The 21,958-nt window shown below is 43.3% G+C and overlaps 1 protein-coding gene across 1 annotated transcript in view; it reads left to right on the plus strand.

The window, feature by feature from the left end:
- Positions 1-19,957, plus strand: part of UBAC1 (UBA domain containing 1) — a 25,650-nt gene extending 5,693 nt beyond the window's left edge. The window contains exons 2-10 of the mRNA XM_031556280.1: positions 5,294-5,456; positions 6,875-6,948; positions 8,207-8,314; positions 8,819-8,921; positions 9,613-9,721; positions 11,010-11,241; positions 12,328-12,414; positions 12,555-12,693; positions 14,903-19,957. Coding sequence (XP_031412140.1) covers positions 5,294-5,456; positions 6,875-6,948; positions 8,207-8,314; positions 8,819-8,921; positions 9,613-9,721; positions 11,010-11,241; positions 12,328-12,414; positions 12,555-12,693; positions 14,903-15,018 — 1,131 coding nt within the window. The 3' untranslated portion in view covers positions 15,019-19,957. The remainder of the gene's footprint in view (positions 1-5,293; positions 5,457-6,874; positions 6,949-8,206; positions 8,315-8,818; positions 8,922-9,612; positions 9,722-11,009; positions 11,242-12,327; positions 12,415-12,554; positions 12,694-14,902) is intronic.
- Positions 19,958-21,958: the final 2,001 nt, after the last annotated feature.

Below are 21,958 nucleotides of genomic sequence, written 5' to 3' on the forward strand. Positions count from 1 at the left end.
GCCGCAGCCGTGCGGGGTCACGGGAACGGCCCGGAGGGACGGGGAGAAACAAAACGGAGGGAAGAGCGGCTGCTGGGGGCGCGGCGACTGAAAGCGGAGCCCCGTTCGTCTGCTGGCGTTGGGGAACGGGCAGAAACCCGTGGGGAGGATTTCCCCTTTGGGAGGGAGCGCCCGCAGCCGCCGGGCTGTGCGCTGCCTTGGGGCACCGCGGGCTCTGCTGGCGTCTCGCGCTCGCGGCGCTGCGGCCCTCGTGGCTGTGCCGAGGGGAGACGGGTGCTGGCTGCCTGCGAGACGAATGCTTAAAATGCATTGACGGTCTGTAAAAATTGGGCTGGGAAGCGCGTGGTTACCCCGTTCCCATTTATGTCTATGGGTGTTAAAGGTGAAAACGAGTGGTTACAGAACTACTGGGCTGAATTTCGAACGCGGTGTGAAGCTGTTGCTGATGCCGACCTCAGCTCTGCCTTCCTGGAATCGGCAGCAGGTCGGGCTGTTTGGGTCACAAACTGCGGCTGGAAGTCGGGCAGCTTTTGGCTTGGAAAGCAAAGGGCCTCCGGACGAGCAGTTTGTATCAATTGCTTTTAGTGGCTTTTGCCTTTGGAGGGTTACAAAATGTTAAGAAATGCTATTAGTGAAGCAAAGTACCAGCGTGAGAAGCTGTGACAAGCAGCAATCTGAGCGCTGTGTGAAGGCTGGGAGTTGGCTGTCAGTGTGGCTCACAGCCCCGTTGCCCTCTGCTTTGTTGTTTGGTTGTTTGCTTCCAGCTGGAAGCCCTGGAATCCACAGCTCACAGCTCGCACTGTTCCTCTGGAGCATTGGTCTTTATGAGTGCTTCTTCATTTGGGGATGAGAACGTCTGCAAACGGGTTTGCTTTATTTGGGGGAGGTGTGATCCTTTCTGAGGCAAAATGAAGATGCAGTGCTCCCCACGTTGTGACATCCCTGAAGGAAGTGCTCCTGTATTGTCCCTGTTCAGTGCAGCTGAAGGATTAGACAAAGACGTAGGGTGGGGTAATGATTACATGCATATGTGCAGAGCTGAAAAGCCTTTAATTATCAGGAAACATAATTGAATAGATGCTCGCATTGCAGTGCGAGTCAGGGTGGAAGACAATTGATAACTTGGCAAGACGTTTGATTTCATTCTCCTGGCTGCTTTGTGCTAATGGTTTGGATTTGCATAACCATTATGGATAATATATAGTTTTATGGAGGGGATAAATAGAAATGGAAAAATCATGACTCCTGATCACGGGTGCGTTGTGATGAATCTTGAGAGCACCTTGAGGTAATTTATGCAGCCATCTCTCCTCAGCTGCTGATTAGTGTATTCTCTGAAGTCCTTGAAACCATTCTTTCAGGAGGTGAAGGGAGGTAATTCCATCAGGATGCCTTGTTTTGGGTTAGGAAGGTGGGTGCTGTCCCTCTAGCATTTGAGTGCTTACTGGTCTCTCTAGTGTCACTGGTGATGCATTTTTTTTCTCTCGTAAGGGATGAGAGGGTTGGGTGGTTTGTGTTTTTTTTTTCCTGTACGTGTTGACCTGTAACAATGTAGTGGTGGTCCTATGCCAGGGAACTGCTGCTTTCGGTAACACTGTCTAGTCTGTGAGTAAACACCTGGCAGTGTTGTTTTCTTTCCTAGTTATTTCTGTATGCAGATTTCACAACCAAAGTGTTCTGGTGGAGCAGGGCCTTTCCTCTGTGCCAGCCCCACGCTCCCCTGTGGCTTCCTTAAAAATCCACTGTTTGTTTCAGAGCCAGGATTGAGAAAGCTCAGTATAACCATGGCAGCCCGAGCGTAACTTAGGTATGTGCTTTCATGATCTGTAGTTCTCGTGCCCGGAGCCGACACTTCAAGCTCTGCTGGGGCTGAAGGTGCTTTGGGAAGTCCTGGTTCTTACACTTCAGTTGGAGGAGAGCTGTAAGAACTGCTCCTTGCTGAGGCTTGGTAGTATTTCTGCTAGAAATTGTGGCCGTGCACTTGAGATGCACAAATGTGATCTGTGTGAGCTTCTAATGCTCCTGTGCTTCTGTTCTCCTTTCTCTTAAGCTGCCTCAGTGGTTTTCATGTGGGTTTTAAGGTGTGTTAAAGATCCTCCTAGGAAGGGGGGTGTGAGGTGCTGCCGGAGCACAAGGATATAGGAGGTTCCTGCCCCTCGGTATGGTTTGTACATTTGGAGGGTTGCTGATTGTTTAAGCCACCCAAGCTTAGTAATAAGGGGTGGCTGTACTGTGCTCTGTTTTGTTTTGTTTTTAAAGCGTCATAAATAAATGAAAATCTAAAAATAAACAGCGAGCTTTGTGCTTTATCAGGATTCCAAGCTCTACAAATAGCATCTAGCATCACCAGGGCTTGTAAGTTCAGCAATTGCTCAAGCACCTGCAAAAATAGGTTTCTCACCTGTGCTGCAGAGCAGCCTGCTGTGAATTCCTGCGTTAAAAGGAAATGCCAATATTTATGCTGGAAGCAAAATCGTAAGACAACAGATCCTCTCCTTGCGATCCTTCTTGATGAAAAGATGCAGGAGAGCTCATCTTCCTGCATGCTGCACCTCTGCGTGGTGCCACGACCACCTCTGAGCAGGGAATTCTCTTCCTGCGGGTTAGCAGCGCTCTGCTCTCTGTGCAGGACGTTGTTTTCAGCCAGGCTTCAAAGCTTTGCCTGTGATACAAGAATGCTGGGTGTTGTCAGGTGTTCTCAGGAAGCAGGGCTGTGCAGTGAGGTCTGATCGCCCCAGCTGCCCATTCCAGGTGGTTTGCTGGGAGCTCACACTGGTGCTGCAGTGAAGATGACCTTCCTGCTTCCAGGGCGTTAAAATAGGCAAAGATATGCTGAGTATTTCACAGGGCATTCCCTGGGATGGAGGTGCTGTTTACGTTTGCCTTACTGTTCTACACGGTTATCAAGCAGTGATCAGAGAAATGGGAAATAAGAACAGGTGATCTCAGGACTTTTGTTTAGAACAGCTTTATTGTGAATTCATGGGGTTTGAGTGACTCTAGTCTTTCACTTACACGTCCATGTCAATGCTGTGATTGCATACACACGTGTATGCACAGCTTGGGGTGCCAGGTAGGAAGCAGCTGTTAGGTACATCCTTTGCTCCCCCGGTGTGGGTGCTTCCCAGCTCCCAGTTCTTCCTTTTTGGGCTCTAAGGATCTGTACAAATGGTATTTTGAGCTTGTTTGGAGAGATGTCCAACTGACGTGCTCCTAGGTGTAACTTATCAGATTAATTAGAGGAGCTGCTCCCAGTTACTTGTAAGCTTTAATGCGTTGTTTGGCTTTTGTTCAGCAGTTAATATGCTGAAGGATTAGTAAACAGCTGCTGTTATGCAAAGCAGGACTCCAACGTTCTCACCTTAATCCTGCTGAGGCATCAGAGCAGCACGGAAGTTTAGGTGAGGAACTGAAGGTCTGTGTTGAGAACAAGTGTAACCTTTGGGAAAAAAACACCAAGGAACTAACAAGTTCTCCAGCAGCTGAAATCAGCAGAAAAAGTGATGATGGACTCCACAGGGATTCTTCTGCAGGAGGCTGCATTGTGACTAAATGCTGCACTTGAAGCAGAGCACTGATGTCTGTGGGGCTTCTGGAAGTGGCTTCCTTACCTGGAGGCTGGGGATGTTGTTCTACACACGAGATAAAGTGGCTCAATAGCAATGTGTTCTGAAAGAGGTGTCTTTGAGAGCTGTTTTCTGTGAGCAGAGGAGGTGAGGTCAGTATTAAGTGTCCTATTTTGCGGTGAGAGCGGCAGCATCCATTTCATGGTTTTAGTTGGTTATTTTTAATTCTGCCTTTCTGGAATTGCATCCATTATGCTTTGTTTTTTTTCACCCAAACAAATTAGAAGTCTCTAGATGCACTGATGTAATGTTCTTGAAATCTCTCGCAGTGGATCTGCAGCCACTCTTGTGTGAAGATGAGTCAATTCAAGTTCTGCAGCGTTTTTCTTAATGTTCTGTTGCAGTACTAAAATACCAGGAGATTTAAACCCTTCAGTAAGGCTGGGGCACAAATGCTGGGGGATTCGTGCTTAATTACATAAACAGCATGGCATTTCAGCTCGTAGTTTTCTTAGGAGATCAGAATGGCCCCTTGCATTGTTGGTGGGATAACGTGGGTCCATCAGGCTCTTTGTCCCAGCAGAACTCCTCAGCTGTAGGCAGAATGTGTATTTGGTACTGGGGAACTGTTCTCTGTATTCAAGTTTTTGTGCCTAGATGCACAAATATACCTCGTGCTGCTTAATGTAGTTATAAAACAGATCCCTGATGATGCTCATATTGTGAGCTTTTGGGGATTCAGACTTGAATTTTTAGTGAATAAACATAACATGAGAAATGTAATAAAAAATAGAGCACAGCATTAATATATGGAGAAGATTAACATATGCTGATTATTTATAGTTGGGAAGAAAAGTTGTGAAACTAACTTCTGTTCAGTGCTTTCAGCAAGAAGCCCAGATAGGGCTCCAGCATCAAGGCTTTGGCTTCAATCTGCAGAAACTGCTGCCTCCTTCCCAATTTAAGGTCAGGCACTCCAAACTCACTGCTGCCAGTTGCTTGTTTAGTCTGACAGCGGGTGTAAATGACAATTACTGGATGAAGCAGAGTCTCTCTGCTCTGGCACTGGCTACCAGTGAGAAGTGTGCTGCATTATTGTAGTCCCCTCTCTGCAGAAACACTGATAGTGGATTTCCGCTCCAGCTTCACGATACTGATTGTTACTCCTCAACTTCTCACTGGGAGTGAGTGACCTTTGTGATCTGTTGCAGAACTGACCCTGCAGCTCCATCCTCGCTGCACTCACAGTCTCCGTGGGCCTGAGTGTAGGACCAGGCACTGAGTCTGAATTGTGATGGAGATGCACAGTTCTGCAGCAGTATCCCATCTGCTCATGTAGACGGGCTGTGTGTGTGCCCCTGAAGGGCTCATTTGGAATGAATGGGATGTAACATCAGGTCTTTGAAACTGACAGTTTTAAGTAAGTTTTGTAGAGTGTCATCATCAGTTAGAACTTAAATGTAGCTATTGATTTAACGGCATTGAGGAAGGAAAGCTAGAATCCTTCCTTAGTTGGTTCTTCCCAGCCAGGAGCTTGGATGTGCAGGCAGAAACCAACCCCATTACAGCACAACTCATCCCTCAGTTTCTTTAATAATACACGTTATGTTCACATAGACACCCCTGGTGTATTGTGCCACTACTGAAGCTATTAGGAAGGTAGTAAATGGTGGCACAGTTTGCAGGTGGAGAATCTTAAGTGCGAAGTGCAGTGATTCACACAATAGGTTTCTTTCTTTCTTCTGATCTTCAGTATTTGTCTTCTGCAGTGTGTACCTGGGAGCTTGGAGGATCCGAAAACTGTGACACATCATAAGTTGATACATGCTACTTCTGAGAAGGTGCTAACGGACACAAAAACAGTGTTGGAGGAAAACATTCAAGACAGAGGTAAGATTGTCCTTTTTCTCTCACCAGCCTGGAAACGAGAAACTGAGTTCCAATTTGTGACTTTCTATTTAGCAGCACTCTGCTTTGATGTGGGAAACTAACAAGGTGGCAAAAATGAAGAGACTTTTTCTCCACTTCATGAGAATACACAGCGAATGATTTTCATTCCTTAACTCCTTTTAAGAGTCACACAGGATATAAAGAGTGTTCATTAAGTCAAAATGTTAAATTATTCTTCTCTCCCTTAAAGTAATGTCTAAACCCTCAAGGCAGCAGTTATCCTTCAAATGGATCCAAAAACGACTTGAGCGTTTCAAGAAAGACAGCCTGAAACCTTTGGGGCTTTTCTTGAGGTCTCCAGGTCAAGTGGAATGTTGTTTGCTGAAGTACCTCTGAGCATCACAGTTTACATCCCATTCAGTCCTCTCCAAGTGTAGGTCAGCACTACTGACTACAATAGAGTATGTGAGCACGTGTGAACCTTACAGATATCAGGGATTAATGTGAAACAAAAGAATGTCTAAAGATGAGAGCTGTCAGGATAGCTGGAGTCACTTTTTACTGGAGGGCTTAAACTAATGGTCCCTTGTGGAGATAAAAGGCAGTGGTCCAGAAAGTGTGAGAAGCAGGACTGCTGTAGAATGGGCTACTGCCTAAACCAGAAAGTGCAGGAGTAGTGTTCCTGTACTTCTGCAGGAGTTCATGCAGGTTGGAAAGCTGTTGCTGTGATCATCAGCAATTTTGTCTTTCTCTTCCAAAGGAGTGTCACCTTTAGAGCAGGGCAGGAGCTGAGCTGCCATCTTAGGCAAGGCACAGCTTTATTTTGCTGATTGGTGATGTATTATTTCTAGGTGAGGCACAGCTCCTACAGAGTTTTGAATTGCAGTTTGTGGCCACTAAGCAATATTAATCTGTCACTCGAATGCTTCTTTACTCCTCCTTCCCCTGCAATGTGCTCTACCTTTTAAGTGCCTAGCTGCTGTCAGGGAGGCAGGATGGCAGCCAACAGCTGACTGCCACTGGCTGACTCCACTTGCTGCTGTGCAGGGCAGCCAAAAGTCAGCGTGTGGATCTTTTCACGCTCTTGTCAGCTGGATAAGTGAGGGTTAACAGCCTTCACCAGCTGCTCTTCTTGGCTGTTCTGTGCCAACAAAACTTGTTGCACAAAGCATGATTTGTTTGCTTTTTACTCTCTTAATGTGATAGACTGAAAACTGTGTGTCAGGCTCTGTCTGGCTGAAGGACTGGGCTGTTCTGGGCTCTAAGCTGTACGTTTGTGTCCACCCTGAGAACCTCTGTGGTAAAACTGAGATGCTGCAACAGTGGAATTAACAGAAAATTTGTCTCTAGGAAAACTTGAGTTCATGACTTATCTTGCAAGAGCTGGTTTTACATCATCAGTATCGTTCTCTTTTTAGATGTCTTGCTCTTAATAAAGAAGCGTGCGCCGCCTCCGCTCCCCAAAATGGCAGATGTGTCTGCAGAGGAGAAAGTGAGTTTGAAAAGATTTCTTGACTTGTCCAATTTGATTAACTGCTTAATTAATGAGCTGCAGAAATACTGTCACGGTGTATTCTTTGTGTAGAGACAAATGCACCCAGTTAAACTGTGAAGTAAATACTTCATCCTCCTTCCAAACTTTGAAGAATTATTTTGTTTTTTTTAACTTGGATTGTAAGAACATGTGCTGTGGAGTAAGACATGCAGATATACTCTGTGCAAGTGATGTAGATTTCATCTTCAAAAACAAAAATTAGTGACTGTATAGCAAGTGCCTTGCTGCATCTCTTTTGAAAACTTTATAGAGATCTGTTAATTTGCTTGAGGCTGTGTTCTGTCTTTGGTAACGTCTGGCTTATCATCCCTAACGAGGTCTGGAGTGTTGTCCCCATGCTATTCTTGTTTGTTTCTTTTTCCTCAGAGTGTAATTTTTACTGAGGGTCAGTGATATGCAGGATGACATTCAGACACAAGTGGTGCTGCAGTGGGTGTTACTGTGTAAACACTTTGAGCAATGCTTGTGCCTAACACTGTGAATTCCTGGGTCTGTCTGCCTTCTCCTTGCACAGCTTTGTTTTTTCTTGCTTCCTGTAGGTATTGGTGTATGTCTCTGTATCCCTTCCTGTAGGTATTGGTGTATGTCTCTATCTCCATTTTGGTCTTGCTGTGCAGAATGTCACCATAAGAGCCTAAGATATAAGACTGTGAAATGTTTATGTTTGTACCCCTGCTATGTTTTGTCCTGGACTATTAGCATGTACTAAATATCAGAGGCACCGTTTATCTCTGCATGATACTTGCAAGCAATAAAGCACTTCCAGTGTGAAGCAGTTAAGTGTTAGTCTGTTCACAGTATTGATACATCTCTTGGCAAACCCTGGATTTGAAGAGAGTGTGCTCTGAGCAGATAGTATAGAGTATGGTCCTGGGAATTGAGGCCCTCCAAGTTCTCTCCACGTTTGGCACATCACTTCTCCTCTTTATGCTGGAATTTCCCCACATTTAAATAACAGAAATAGATAAAAGGACTGAAAGTGGGGCAACCCAACAGGTCCTGTTTTGCTCTATAATTGCAAAATGACATTAGTGCTGTTAATCCATTGTATTGCTAGGCTGCTGTTTCTTAGTTGCAAGCTACAGAGCACTGCTTGATGCCTTGGTAAAGAATATGAAACTGCTCTCAGCAATGCTATGTTCTTTGTTCTGTGGATAATGGGTTATGAAACCTGATCGTGTTTCCCATCCTTCAGAGGAAACAAGAGCAGAAAGCTCCTGATAAGGATGCTATTCTCAAAGCAACTGCAAATCTGCCCTCTCGCAACGTAGATCGCACTGTGGCCCAGCACAACATGAGGGATGTAAGTATTAGACTTGACTTTAGCTCACACACTAATATCCAAGTAGACTTTTATCTTATATAATCTTTTCTCTTCCATATGAATGAGGTTAGGCTTTCTCTGTGGGAGAAATTGAAGTGTGTATAGTGTACATGAAAGTAGATAATACCATCTGTGTGGAAACTCTAAGTTATTTAGTGATTATGAAATGCTGCACTAAATTATGATTTAAAATGTTTTATTTCTCCCTGGGAAAGCCTCAGTACACTTTCTGAAGATCTGGCAAACGTAATTCAATCTTGAATAGTTCACATTTTCACAAAGTTTTCTCTGCCATGGTTTTGAAGAGACATCAGTCATAAATTTTGACTTCGGTAGTTGTCTGCTGTCTGCAATGCTTCCAGCTGTGTCTTCAACAGCGTGGGGGCTACTTCTTCTTTTCTGATATTAGCAGCTTCTCTATTAATATTTAGTGATGCCTGGTAACCTCCTATCTAAATGTTTTGACAGTTTCCTTTTTTGCAGTTCCAGACAGAGCTCCGGAAGATCTTAGTTTCTCTCATTGAAGTTGCACAGAAGTTGCTAGCACTGAACCCAGATGCAGTTGAACTATTTAAGAAGGCAAACGGTATGAACATATCTTTACAGTTACTAGTTCAATCCCAGGAACTTGTTTTCTTACACAGCAGAAGAGTAGACTTGCAGGATTAAGTCCAAACTGCAACGTAGCAGCAGAGCTACTAATGACTTTGCGGCAAAGATTTCAACTTGTGGTGTAGGTTTTCTAAAACTAGGGGATTTATAAAGTCCCTTTGGGATAGATGAGAAGTTCCATTTAAAAATAAAATCATCAGCAGTGAAATAATTAGAGAACTTTGCAAGAGTTGGTAAAGAACAGTTGGAAATGCATGAGGAAACAGTAAAATGGGGAGAAATGGGAGCTGTTGATTCAGTCTGTGCGGAAATACCCCTGAGATCTGCTAGGACTGGATCCAAATTACTTTCTGGATTATTGATAAACTTCAGTGAATTTCCCATATACTTAATTACGTGGACATGCAGTCATATGAGAGTTTGCTGTCTGTTGTTCGAGACCTTGAATGTATGTGGAATAAGTCTTTGTCCTGGAAGAATTTGTCTGAGCCTGATGAAGCTGAGTACAGCAAATTAAACGATGAGATTGCAAATTCTGGCCGGAAACAAAAGCAGGGATGGAAGAGAAGAATGGGGTTTGAACTTAACACATGCCATTCCATTGAGAAAGGGTTTTATTTTAGCTTGAAGTTAGTCTCAACATTGTTCTGTTTGTGTATGTGTAGCCATGCTGGATGAGGATGAGGAAGACAGAGTGGATGAGATAGCTCTGCGGCAACTTACAGAAATGGGGTTTCCAGAGAGCAGAGCTGTCAAAGCCCTTCGATTAAATCAGTAAGTGTACTTGGCATGCTGCCTGTAAATTACTTGGTATGGTTAAAAAAAAATACACATTTTTTTAGGGAAGTCTCCTTATGTGGGTCACCTAGAACTAGCAAAAAGCATTGGCTCAAGGAAGAGTGCTGCCTCAGGCAACCTGCAGGTGCAGCTGGCAGAGGAAAGGGGAGGCTATGTTGTACTTGCTCTGGAAAGAAGTCAGTCTACTGTTCCCAAGACTGACAAGCTCTCTCTGTTTCCAAGTATTAAACTCATATCTTCTGCTTTAAAATTTTACAGAGGAAAAAAAAGCAAGCTAAGCCCTTCCAGACTGGTTTGTCAACTGTAACAAAATACTTTATGCTGATCTTTTAAATAAAGCATTCCAAGAATATTACAAAGCCCAGATAGCAACTGTAGAGAAATAGGAGGTAATACAGTTCTTGTGCCATAAGAAGAAATAGTTGTGCTGCCTCACTTCTGAGATGGGTTTCTTATGTTATTCACAAAAATGCCCAATGATATCAAATCCACATAATAGTCCTTCTTTTTCAGTAGCTCTTTTTTGGTCTTCGAAGGACTTTCTCCCTCAATATCCTCCATCTTTCATGTTGTAACTGAAAAGCCAAATAGGCAAGGGCTTCCCTTTCCTTTTTAAGAATATCTTAATGCTATGTGGTCAAATGAAATTGCACGTTCAGTTGCTCTGTTGTCTTTGCTTCCTATGAATTCATTGGGAAGGCATGTGCTGGATCTCTCCCATGATCTCTTAGCACTTGCAGTCAATTGCCTGTGTTAAATTTTGTTCTTGCTCAAGGTGTGTAGTGCACTTGTAATGTTTGTCACTCTTTCTTCCATTGTTAACAGCATTTCTTTATCACTAGATGTCAGAGATAGATCTCCCTAAGATGCAACAGAATAGCTTCTCTCAGAGATGTGGTTCCATTGGGAGCATGCTTTGCAGTTTTGTCAGCAGTTGTAAATAGTCAGTGTGTGTTTGTTGTGAAATAGAGCTGATGATGTGGAGAACAAGATGGCTCCCCATGAAGTGGCCTTTAAAACCAGTGACTGTCCAGGTTGGACTTCACTCCTCTGTCATCCTGGCTTTAGAGATCATTGTGTGGCCTCGAGTGCATGTAGAATTAAGGTGCTTCAAAATTTGCTCCAATACTTTGTATGACTATGCAGACAATAATTAATCAGCTATTCAAGTTGCCACGGGGATAAATACAAAGCAAAAATACTTGTGCAGTGCTGCTGTGTATCTGGAGTGTTCCTCATCCCTTTGTTTTGATTTTCTTTTCAGTATGTCAGTGACACAGGCCATGGAGTGGTTGATAGAACATGCAGATGACCCTGCGGTGGATGCTCCGCTGCCAGGTCAGGCGCCATCCGAAGCTGCAGCTGAAGCTGGTGCATCCTCTGCTGAAGCAAGTGCAGGTCCAAGTTCAGAAGCAGGTGGGGAAGAAGCCAAAGATGAGCTGACTGAAATATTTAAGAAGATACGAAGGAAAAGAGAATTTCGTCCAGACCCACGGGTGTGTACTGCTTGTCTCACTGTTCCTTCCCATTGAAAGGGACTGTGTGGACACCATGGAATCCAAATAAGTGTAGAGTTGATAATGAAGTGGAGCATATGTTTGAGTGTGTATTGTGCTGACATGACAGTATTTTAGTGGAAGTCTTTAGGGGCTGCTTAAATTCAGATTGCTGAAAGGGATATTCCCCAATTAATGCACTACTGTCTCAGATAACAGCATCTAAATTACCCACACCTACTTTACACCTGAAAATTAACTGATACTCTTGATATTAAATTGCCAGACTCCTGGCATTTGCTTTTTATGATTGTGATGAAGGTCCATTTGCTGTAGAGAAGGATAGAAAAGCATTACCGTATTTCAGGGACAAGGAGAAGTATCACCAGCAGGTAAGTCTTTAAGTCTCACATCAACTGCAGAAATTATCCTTTTCTGATAACACTGTATTAGCTGAAATGAGAAGACGTGCTGATATCGCACTGTAAACTCACCAGGAGGTGCTCTTTAGAATCCACCACTTGGCTTTTATGAATTGGTGTATTTTGTGATTTAAGTCAAAAGCTGCAAATATTGCATTTAATGACTCAGGCACAGTTTCTAAGGGATGAAGCATTCTTAGAGCATTGTCTGAATACACTTGTCAAAATATATAAGGCATACTAGCAACATAACAAAGCCAGGAAGTGAAATTAAATCCAGTGTATAAAGCTACAAATTGACAGGGTCTTGGGGCTTCTAGAGCTCAATCTGTCAGTGAGACATCAGCAAAAGCTTTGTGATGTGAGAGAAGTTTAAAAATATTTGTCTTGCTTTTCCCCACACCAGGTGCTTGCTCTTTGCCTCGTATCCATCTTTCATTACTGAGGATAGGAACTGCTTTCAGTCTTGCTTTTACTCTTTATTCTACTTCCCATAATGAAGACACTTTTGATGCACAGTATTCGAAAACTTGTAGCAAAGTTTACTTAGCGCTCTGCAAATGGAATCAACTGAGTTTTTACCCCACAAAAAGCTCCCGTGCAGAAAGTGAAGCATTTGGTTGTTTTCATTTGTTTTAAACATTAATCCATGCATATCTTATAGGCTGTCATTGCCCTAATGGAGATGGGATTTGATGAAAAAGAAGTGGTAGATGCACTCAGAGTAAACAACAACCAGCAGAATGCAGCCGTGAGTACAATGTCATTTCTTTTCCTTGTTGCTGTAGTAGTCTGTTCAGCTGGTTGTTTTCACTGTAGAATTGGTTGATCTTCTTACTGGGGATGAAGTGACCAATCATGAAATCTGTTGTGCTTGATGATTTCTTTCAGTGTGAATGGCTGCTGGGAGACAGAAAGCCTTCTCCAGAGGACTTAGATAAGGGAATTGACACCAACAGCCCTCTCTTCCAAGCCATCTTAGAAAACCCAGTGGTACAGTTAGGGTTAACCAACCCTAAAACTCTACTAGGTAAGTCTTGATTGGGTTCCTGATAAATATATTCCATCTCTGCAGTTCCTAGCAAATAAGAACAGAGACAGGATGATGACAACACATACTGTGAAATGAGTACAGCTCTGTACTGCCGGCAGCTTATTTCATTTTGCAACTCAGCTATAACCTGAGCAGAGCTTGGGATGTCCCAGAAATGATGCTAATTTCTTAGACTACTGATTTACGCTTGCTGAACTCAGAACTTTTATAGCTGCTGGCTGCAATGCTTTTGTGGTTTTAGGAGAGCTTTTGTGTGCTCTCTTTGGCTACAGCGAATAAAAAAAAAAGGAATGTCTATTTAGAACCCTGATGACTTCACAGAAAAAACAAGGCTGTCTCCTGCTGTACAGCTTACTGTGTTTTGTGCTCTGATCATTGAAATGGAAGATAACTTGTGTAACCAAACAAGAAGTCAGTGCTAAGGCTTTGCCTATCATAACTCGGTGCTTGTGAAAATATATTTTCCCCTTCTTGAGTATCAACTCTGTGATAAAGTCTGTGTTCTTGTTCAAAAATGCTGTCAGCACAGCAAGTACTCAACTGATAAAATCGATGGTGAAATGCAGATCTCTTATGCATTGGCCTCTGATGCTGGAGGACAATGCAGAGGAATGACAATAATTGTGTTGTATATAAAATATATAAAATTTTGCATTTAGTGTTTGGCTTCAAACTTATGAAAAGTCTGAATAAAAAAGGGTGTTTACATGGCTTTTTCAGGAGAGCTTTTTAAAATGCTACTTTAAACTAATTAGGAATGTTTGCAAGACTTTAAATAATTCAAGAGCAGAACCTTCCCTTCCCACTCTCATTTCTGAACAAATGGTCTCCTTATTTCCAAAGACGGTTCCACACTGCAGCTCAGAATATAAATAGAAAATGAAATGTCATTATATGTGCTTGTAAAGCTTGGATGAACATCAGAGAATATATTCGTAATGATACATAAGCAAATTGCTTATGCCATTGATTTTAACAATAAATGTTTGTGTTTAATTAGATACCTAAGGAATGTTGATAAATGTTTAGTTTTAAGCTCTTGAGTCTATGTAAAAGAAGACACTTGAAGTGGTGAAAGGTGAGATCTGTACATTATTCTGGGCTTTGCAGCAAGCTTGCAGCATGACCTTGAGCAAGGTGTTAATGATGAGCCTTTCAGAGGTGCTGGGTGCTTATGGCTCCCACTAAGGTCACTTAGAGCTTTGTGCACTAATGCTCCTGGAAAGGTTCAAGCTGGCACCCTGATGCTGGACAGCCAGACTCTTCTAACACTGACCTTTTGGTGACTTCTGAATAGGTCAGATATGCAACTGCTTTTTTCTGTTCTGTAATGACTGCTCCAAGGGTCCACTAGTCTGGCACAGTATCTGTCAAGAAGGTTATAAATTATTTATTCTTTTGCCAAATTTGTATCTTAGCTCTTGCACTAAATGTCTAGTTCCTTCAAAATAAAAAGTGGAAACTTTCGTGTAAAAAAATAAAAGTAAACCGAACTTACTTAGTGTAAAGACAGCTGTGCATAGAAGGAAAATAAAAAAAAAAAATCTGCTGCCCAAATGTCCTCATTCTAAGATGGACATTCAGAACCCAATTACGTGGTGTGTTACCTGCTACTGCTGCCAGTGTGGATGTGAACAGAGAAATCCTTTCCAGCCCTCTGTGAATACGGTACTGGAGGCTACTCAGTCTCCTCAGTATCAGTGGCCAGAAGAAGCCACTCTGCAAACTCAGAAGAGTCCTATCCCTAAGGGGTGACTGAGGCACCTCCGTTTCTCCTGGGGTATGTCAATCTGAAGAAAGTTATTACACTGAGTGCAAAACTGCTCTGTAATGGAAAAGTTCTGTCTGTAGACTTCTGCAAAGCGTTTGGCTCTTCAAACCCATGTCACTGAGGTTATGTAAGACGGACTGTAATCCAGACTGAGTATTTAATCAGCCTCTGCCTGTGATAAATTTAATGCTGAGCAGTGAGGAAAGCGTAACAGCATGTAGCACCCCAGTCTGGAGATGTAGGAGAACAAATGGTAACCGTGTGATGGATTCTCACCGTTTTGAGGGGCTGCTTGCCCACTGCCTTGGATAAGCTGTAAGTATTTCTGACATTGCTGTTGTTGAAGCATCCCAAACACTGAAGCGGGTGCTGCTAAAAGACCAATAATATACAGCGGTTTCCTTCTCTTGGCAGCCTTTGAAGATATGCTTGAAAACCCCTTGAACAGCACTCAGTGGATGAATGATCCAGAAACTGGGCCTGTCATGCTGCAGATCTCTCGAATCTTCCAGACACTGAATCGCACGTAGAGGGGGATGCCAGACCACTGTGCCACTTCCTGCTGTCCCTTGTGTCACCTTCTCAATGGGGAGGGTGCATGGATTGTTTGGGGAGGGGGGGAGGGATGCTGTCTGAGTAGGGGTCTCACATGAGAGCTTATGTAGTTACGGCCAACTGAAGTTAATTGCCTTGTGAATTTAGTGTTAGTGGAAGAGGTTTGAAGACTTGTATATGTTTTCAGGTGTTAGGTTAAAAATAAAGCGTATCAAAAAATAGGAAAAGGTTTTGTGAAAACAATTAAGAATATGCTTGTCAGAAAGAAATAAGATATTGCTTGTTTAAAAAGGCCTGTGACAGTAGTTTTCTAGCCAGTTTTACTAGCATCTGGCTAGTGTTTACAAAAGGTCACTGACCACTAGCATAGGATATTAATCATCTCCATGCAGTATTAATTTATGGCTATCTCAAATTATAAAATGCTTTTTAAAATTGATTCTTAGGAAATATTTTTTAAAAGCCCAAATATTGGGAGTGCAAGCACATTTCTATCCAGACTTGTTCGTCTTGCATTATAATTCAAACAGAATAATTCACAGATGGAATTTGTTTAATAAATAGCATTACTTTTTCCTATTTATTTTCTGCATTAGTGTTCTTCCAGTCCAATGGTAGTTACACTTCTCAGAGATTGTCAGCTATGTTAAAGATGCAGCATCTCTTTGATGGCAGAACTTGTTACACCAACACTTGGATTCTCCAGTAGGCTGCAGTTCATAAGGTTATCCTATGCCATATCTTAGTGCAAGGGAGGTGTTTTCATATGGTTTTTTTTTTCCATTTTTATGTGCACGGTTTTGCAAAGGGGAACTTGTGGTGTTCAAACTGTTTACAAAAAAAAGCAATTCACTTGCATGGGTTTTCCTTGAATGGTGATCTGCAAAGAAGCAGAAACACTTTGGGTTTTGTATTTTTTAACATATTTAAAAGCACGCTCAAAATTAATTACTTTGGGATAGAAGTGGTTATCCTTGACACTTTCTCTTTGGAAATATCAAGAAAGCCAGGCTATGTCTTTCCTAGTTTTGTTGGAAGACTGGAGATTTCAGACAGGTGCCATGAGCTTTTAAGAAAAGAACTCACTGGTGAATATTGAGCTCATTTCTTGCTATTGGGCCATGCAGGCTTTTGTTTGCAAGGTAGCAAAACGCAGCTGACATCTCGCAATCCCTGCTGCAGCTTGTGTTTTGTAGCTTTTTTTTTTTTTGAAAGGTGTCTGTCAAACAGATCCCAGATAGCTCTGCCAAGTTCCTTTCTAAGTGTATGTTTTTGTTTTAAAAAGGAAAATGCTACAAGATGCAACCTGAAACCCTGTGACAAGTTTTGGCCTGAACTTGGCACCTCGTCTGTGCTATTGTGCAGTCGAGGCACTGAAGTTGCCAATTTCTCATGATTAATATGAAGGGTGGGGAAACAAAACAGCATGAGATTTTATCTTGACTTGGTATCCCAGGATTTTTTTTTTTAATTTGTTATCTGTAGTTTCATGTTAAGTTTTACGGTTCACAACTGCTGAAATACTTACTTTTGTGTTTAGAAATTCCAGGGTTTATTGAGGTGTTTGTTCGGATTGGTTGTTCCATCACCCAGCTGCTCCTGGGGCTGTCTGCTGCCACCAACAAGGCAGTGTGGGTGATGAATTTGAGCAGGCTCTCCAGTTTTCACGTGGTTGAAGCTTCATGCTGTCTGACTTCCTTCACAGGAGCAGAGTGGCTCCTCCTAAGCATGAAGATTCTGCTACTTGTGCATTTCTGCAGAGTGTGGCACTGCCAGGATCTGCTGCTGATCTTGTTCTCTGTGTCGGTTTGGTAGGAGTGGTAAAAGTTATCAGAGTTGCCTCCCTTGGTATGCCAGAACAGAGTCGGAGCCATTGCTGGCTTATAAGGAAGAAAGTACGAGTAAAACGAGGCATGCATGTGTAATAGGTGAAGGTAAGGATGCCAGGGTTCAACAACATAAACCTGGTGCTGTAGCAGCAGTTAGCTACTGTGTGGATAAAGGAATTCTGCGTCTTTAAAATGCGTGAAGGCTTGAGAATATGTGGTTGTTTCTGGCTTTGCTTATTTCAGAGCTCAAAGCTTGTGTAGCTGAGATGTTGGAGGGGTTAAGGTTCCAATGGGCAGTCTCTGAAAGGGGCCAGAACTTAGGAGGTGTGATGTTTGCAGCAAGGCTTAAGAGTTGAACTAAATGAAACCAAAACTGCCCTTAAGGTTGAATAAACCCTCTGTGGAGCTGATCAAGACACCAGTATTGTTCTGTGGGTATGAATTAGTAGCAGGCTTAGGGAGCTGTGTGTCCCTGTGACAGCTGGGTGTATTGCTGCTTGATTAGTTACCAGTGGGAGGATGGATGCAAGTTCATTATGCTTGCAGAAGCATTGATTTATCCCAATTTTTACAAAATCTGCAAAAATCTTGATCACTGCTTGTTAGTCAGAACGCGTGTAGGCAGAGCTCCAGGTCAGAGGTGTCTCTGTGTTAAGAGTGCTTCCTGGGCACAAGCCATCCTGTTCTGTGGCTAAAGGTTAAAAGGCAGATGGATCCGCTCTGTAAGCGAGAGGTCCCTAAGCATATTGGAATGTAAGTTTTTGTTTTAATAAATAAGTTAATTTTGTGAAGAACTACTCGTGGGAGTAAGGATGTTCAGGTCCTGTGCTTGCATCTCTGGTGTTCACGTTGTAACTAGTAAAGATATGCCATGTAAGTGTCACATAACATAGCCAAAGGAATGTTTGGGAGCCTGTGAAATCAAGGAGAAGTAAGGAAATGGAACAGTAGGTGGTTCTTACAATGCAGTGTCTATTCCTTACAACTCTTCTAGCTCTTTCCCCATCCATTGATCAAGACAATCTTCTGCTTTTTGATATTACACAAGTCTTGAAAGCTAGCTATTTATTTAAATAGATATAATTTATAATTTTGTCATCAAAACACTGATATTTTTAATAGAAATGTACTATATGGAAGTTTGTTCTCAGGGCTTCGTGTTTATACTCGATGGGGGTGCACTTAAAGGGATGTATTTGGAAAAAATGCCAGTGGCCGCTTTGCAGCTTGGACCTTGGTTAGTTGTGATCTGTGAGACTGAGATAGCATAATGCTCCTGTTAAACCTCTAGGTACAGTCCAAAGAAAATGCCATTCTTTTCTCTCCGTGTGAGCAGTGGCTTGAGTCTTCCTTTAAGATTGCTGCATCATTGTATGGAAATGGCCACACCAGATTATCCATCCTTATCCATCCCTTTCACAGTTTGCTGATCTTTACCACCATTTCAAGGACACTTCTGTTCTCCGTGCAGCTGGAAAATAAACTTGCACTGTTCCCAAAGCAGTCATCACTGCGTTCTTGCTCTGCTGGGAAAGTGCAAGGTTTGCTCCTGCAAGAGCTCTGAAAGCTGCTGTTAATTGCTTGGTTTGGGCTGCTCCCAGCCTGTCCCAGATGTGTCCCAGAACCTTAACCCCCATTTCTCTCCTCCCACTCCTGGAACCAACTTGTCTTTTGAAAATTGATGTTCATATCCAAGACGCTTGGGTGGTTATGGAAATCCTTTGTAGTTGAGACTGTTAGTTGTTTGACATTGTGATTCAACACTGAGGACCTCGAGTATATTTTGCAAGTTGTTTAAATAAGCATTGCACCAAACGAATGTATTGTAACACTGTCAGCAAATGTTGCCTGTAGGGGAGATATGGAGGTTCCCAGTGACTTCAGCAGCAATTTTCTTGAAGTACAGTGAGTGTTTCACCCAAAGTTATCCCTCATTTTTCTACTTGCAGTACGTAGCATTTTTATTAACTGGCAGAATAGCAGCACTTGGAGCTGGATCTTTCCATCCAGTTGTAAGTCATTGTGCTTTAAGGCATAAGCAGACCACTGACTGTGTCCTCTCCTCTGGGACAATTGTTTTGCTGTCAGAATTAGGACAGGCAGTGAGCTTGGCCAGGAGGGCAGCCCCAGTGCTCCTGCAGAGGAAGGAGCAAGCAGTGTACATTGTGTCTGTGTGAATGTGTTCTCATGGCAGTCGTTCTCACCTGCATCCTGATAACAAAAGGGGGTTTGAAGAGCCACTTTCCCTAGATTTGAAGATCTTCAATGCAGATCCTATTTGCAGCATGTGAACTTGAATAAATGTAGATGCATTAAATTATTTCTGAATTTAGGTATAGTTTTATATCATGTTCTGGGGAGAGGGAAGAAATTGAATCGTGTTTTAAATGAAGCCCCACAAAACAAAGTGTCTTTGCAGTGGATATCAGAGGCCTGTAGAGATCTTTAACATGCAAATTTTATTGTAATTTAACAACCTGTACAAGAATGTGATTTGCCATTCAGCACTTACCACAAAGTAGCACCAGTAAAACTATACTGCGAGGTACTGACTTCAGCGTTTTTCATTTCACCTGTGTATAAAAATCATGAGGTATGGCATATGATAATTTTGATATGAAGCTGACACTGGTGTGTGGCATGCACAGCTGTTTCTAAGATGTAACATTACTTTTATGAAGCTTATTTAGGGCGGACATCACTGAGCCTGTGGAATTCAGGGTTCATTCTGGACACACTGATGTGGGTCACTGACTTCTCCCTGCCTGGGGAGCCCGGCTTTGCTTCAATACAGAGCCCTTCAGACAGCAAGTAAGAAGTGCTACTGACTTGTTTTTCTTCTGAACGTTTGCTGTTATCCACTGAAATATTTTCCTAGAGGTTATTGAGGTCATTAGCTAAGCCAGACCTGTTTGGATTGGAACAGTTATGTACCTTTAGCATGTGGAGAAGTCATACCCATGAGCAAGACTAGAATGAACGCTGAGTCTTTAAGCCTGCTCACACATACACACTAAAGACACTGATGTTATGTGTGCTGTAAATTTATAATATAACTTAAAAATAAAGGTTTTTTGATTTATTACAAGGTGTTCTGAAACATCATTTTTAGGAGTAGCAAACATTTCTGAACTGTTTGGATACAGTTTTCTCTGTACCTGCAGTCTGCTGGAGTTGTGTCTCGGGAAATAAGGCCCTTTGATAGCTGATCAATAACCCTGTAACAAAACTTGAGTGGCAAATGGTGATTCAATTACTGTTTTTGCATCTGGAAACCATTTCTCCATTGCTCAGGACAAAGTTTCGTTGTAGGTTTCACTGTAAGAGCTGTGGAGATGGGATTTGGTGCTTCCCTGTGATGGACTGATGCTGCTTAAGAGGAATTTAACTTGAATGTCATCGAAGAAAAGGCTTCCAATTCATCAGTCTTCAACAGGGGAATCCTCATGAAGGGAAACACAGCTTCAGCAAATAGCAGCTGTTGGTGTAGTGGGATGCAGCACGCGGCTAAATCAAAATGCTCCCACTTGTGCCAGTGCTGCTGCTGGCACCGCACTGGGAAGCGCCTGTGAGCCGTGCCCACTTGTGTGCGGTTGCCTTGGAGGCAATTGAGTAAGAGTGTAAATGTGTGAGGTTTTTCTCTGAAGAATAGGTGGGGTTATTAGCATTTTCACACAATGTTCGGAGCAAGGAAGAGCACCTGCCAGCAGCCGGTTGGTTTAGCACACGTTGCAGCCACTAGTGAGGCATTCAGAGTAATTTCCATTGCATCCTGTGAAAGGTGGGGGGTTAGAACACGAGACATCCAAGTGCTTGTTATTCCGTGCAGGTTTCTGAATGCAGTGTTATTAATTGCAGGTGCTCTCTCGGTGCCACGTGGCCCAGAGCTGCAATTCCCTTCAATGCACAAATCGGCAGGAGGCTGAGGACAGTTCAAAAGGCAGCTCTCCATAACTTCAAATTAAAACAAAAACAAAGAAAACACTGCAAACAGCCCATGGCATATCATTAGATAATGGTACTTCAGCACCTGAACAGGTACAGCAGGTCTGGGCAGAAATCCACACCTTAAAAAATGAAGAAGTGCCTGCCATGTCAGCAACAGGACAGCTGGTAATGGCACGGTGTTTGTCAGTGCTGGAGATGAGCCATGCTCAGCACACAGAGGTGCTGCTGGCATTCTTCAGCAGTGATGCAGGGAAGGGCTCACCACTGCCCTGCTCCCCAAGTCACCTCCTGCTGCTATCGGAGCCAAAATCCGTGCTGCAGGAGGTGGGACGGGTAAGTACAGGTTGTGCTCAGCTGTAGGAATTCATCTTTGTTAGTAACATCTCATCAGAATCAGTGTGGTAAGAGATGTTCCAGTTTCCTCAGTGAGTGGTTCAGCAGAACTGTCCCAGTGTTCTGGCTTTTTCCTTTCGTGTACTTTCCCTTCTCCCATGACCAAATGGTTGATAGTAGCACTGATCCTTAAGAAAGAGCAGAACAGTGTAAATCTACATGGCTGCCTCCTCTAACATATCTCTTGTGCTGGACTCCAGCAGGAGCAGAACCAATGGCAGATGCTGTCCCTGTGAACTCTGATGGCCTGGCAGCCCAACACAAGGGATGCGCAGGATGTGACCCAATCACTTGTTCTGCCTTGATCTTGCTGTTCTGTGATCTTTCTGTAAGAGGGGAATTGGCCAAAAGAAGCAGCAGAAGCTGCAGAGGATACAAGACATGCACTTGTGAGCTGAGCTGCAGCTTCTGGGATTTGCTCCTGGAAAATGGCTTGGAGAGGACAGGTCCCTGGTGTGTGTGAGCAGGACAGCAGTGGTGGTAAGCTGCCAGGGAGGTGACCTGAGCAGAGCTGGTCGTAGCCCTATCCCATGTCACCAGGAATCCTGTCCCTTGTGGGGGGAGGAACATCCAGTAACTTGAGCTGTGCTGGACCACATCAGCTGCACCAAAATAACCCTGGAGAGGTGACCAGCACTCAGACCTGGGCTGTGCGCTCAGTGTGCAGCTGGGCAGCTGGTGCCCAGGTGACAGGACTGGCTGCAGTGGCTCTGAGTGCTTGGCTCAGCCCTGGGCTCTTGCAGCC

Source organism: Meleagris gallopavo, chromosome 19 (assembly GCF_000146605.3).
Source record: "Meleagris gallopavo isolate NT-WF06-2002-E0010 breed Aviagen turkey brand Nicholas breeding stock chromosome 19, Turkey_5.1, whole genome shotgun sequence".
Taxonomy (NCBI): Eukaryota; Metazoa; Chordata; class Aves; order Galliformes; family Phasianidae; genus Meleagris; species Meleagris gallopavo.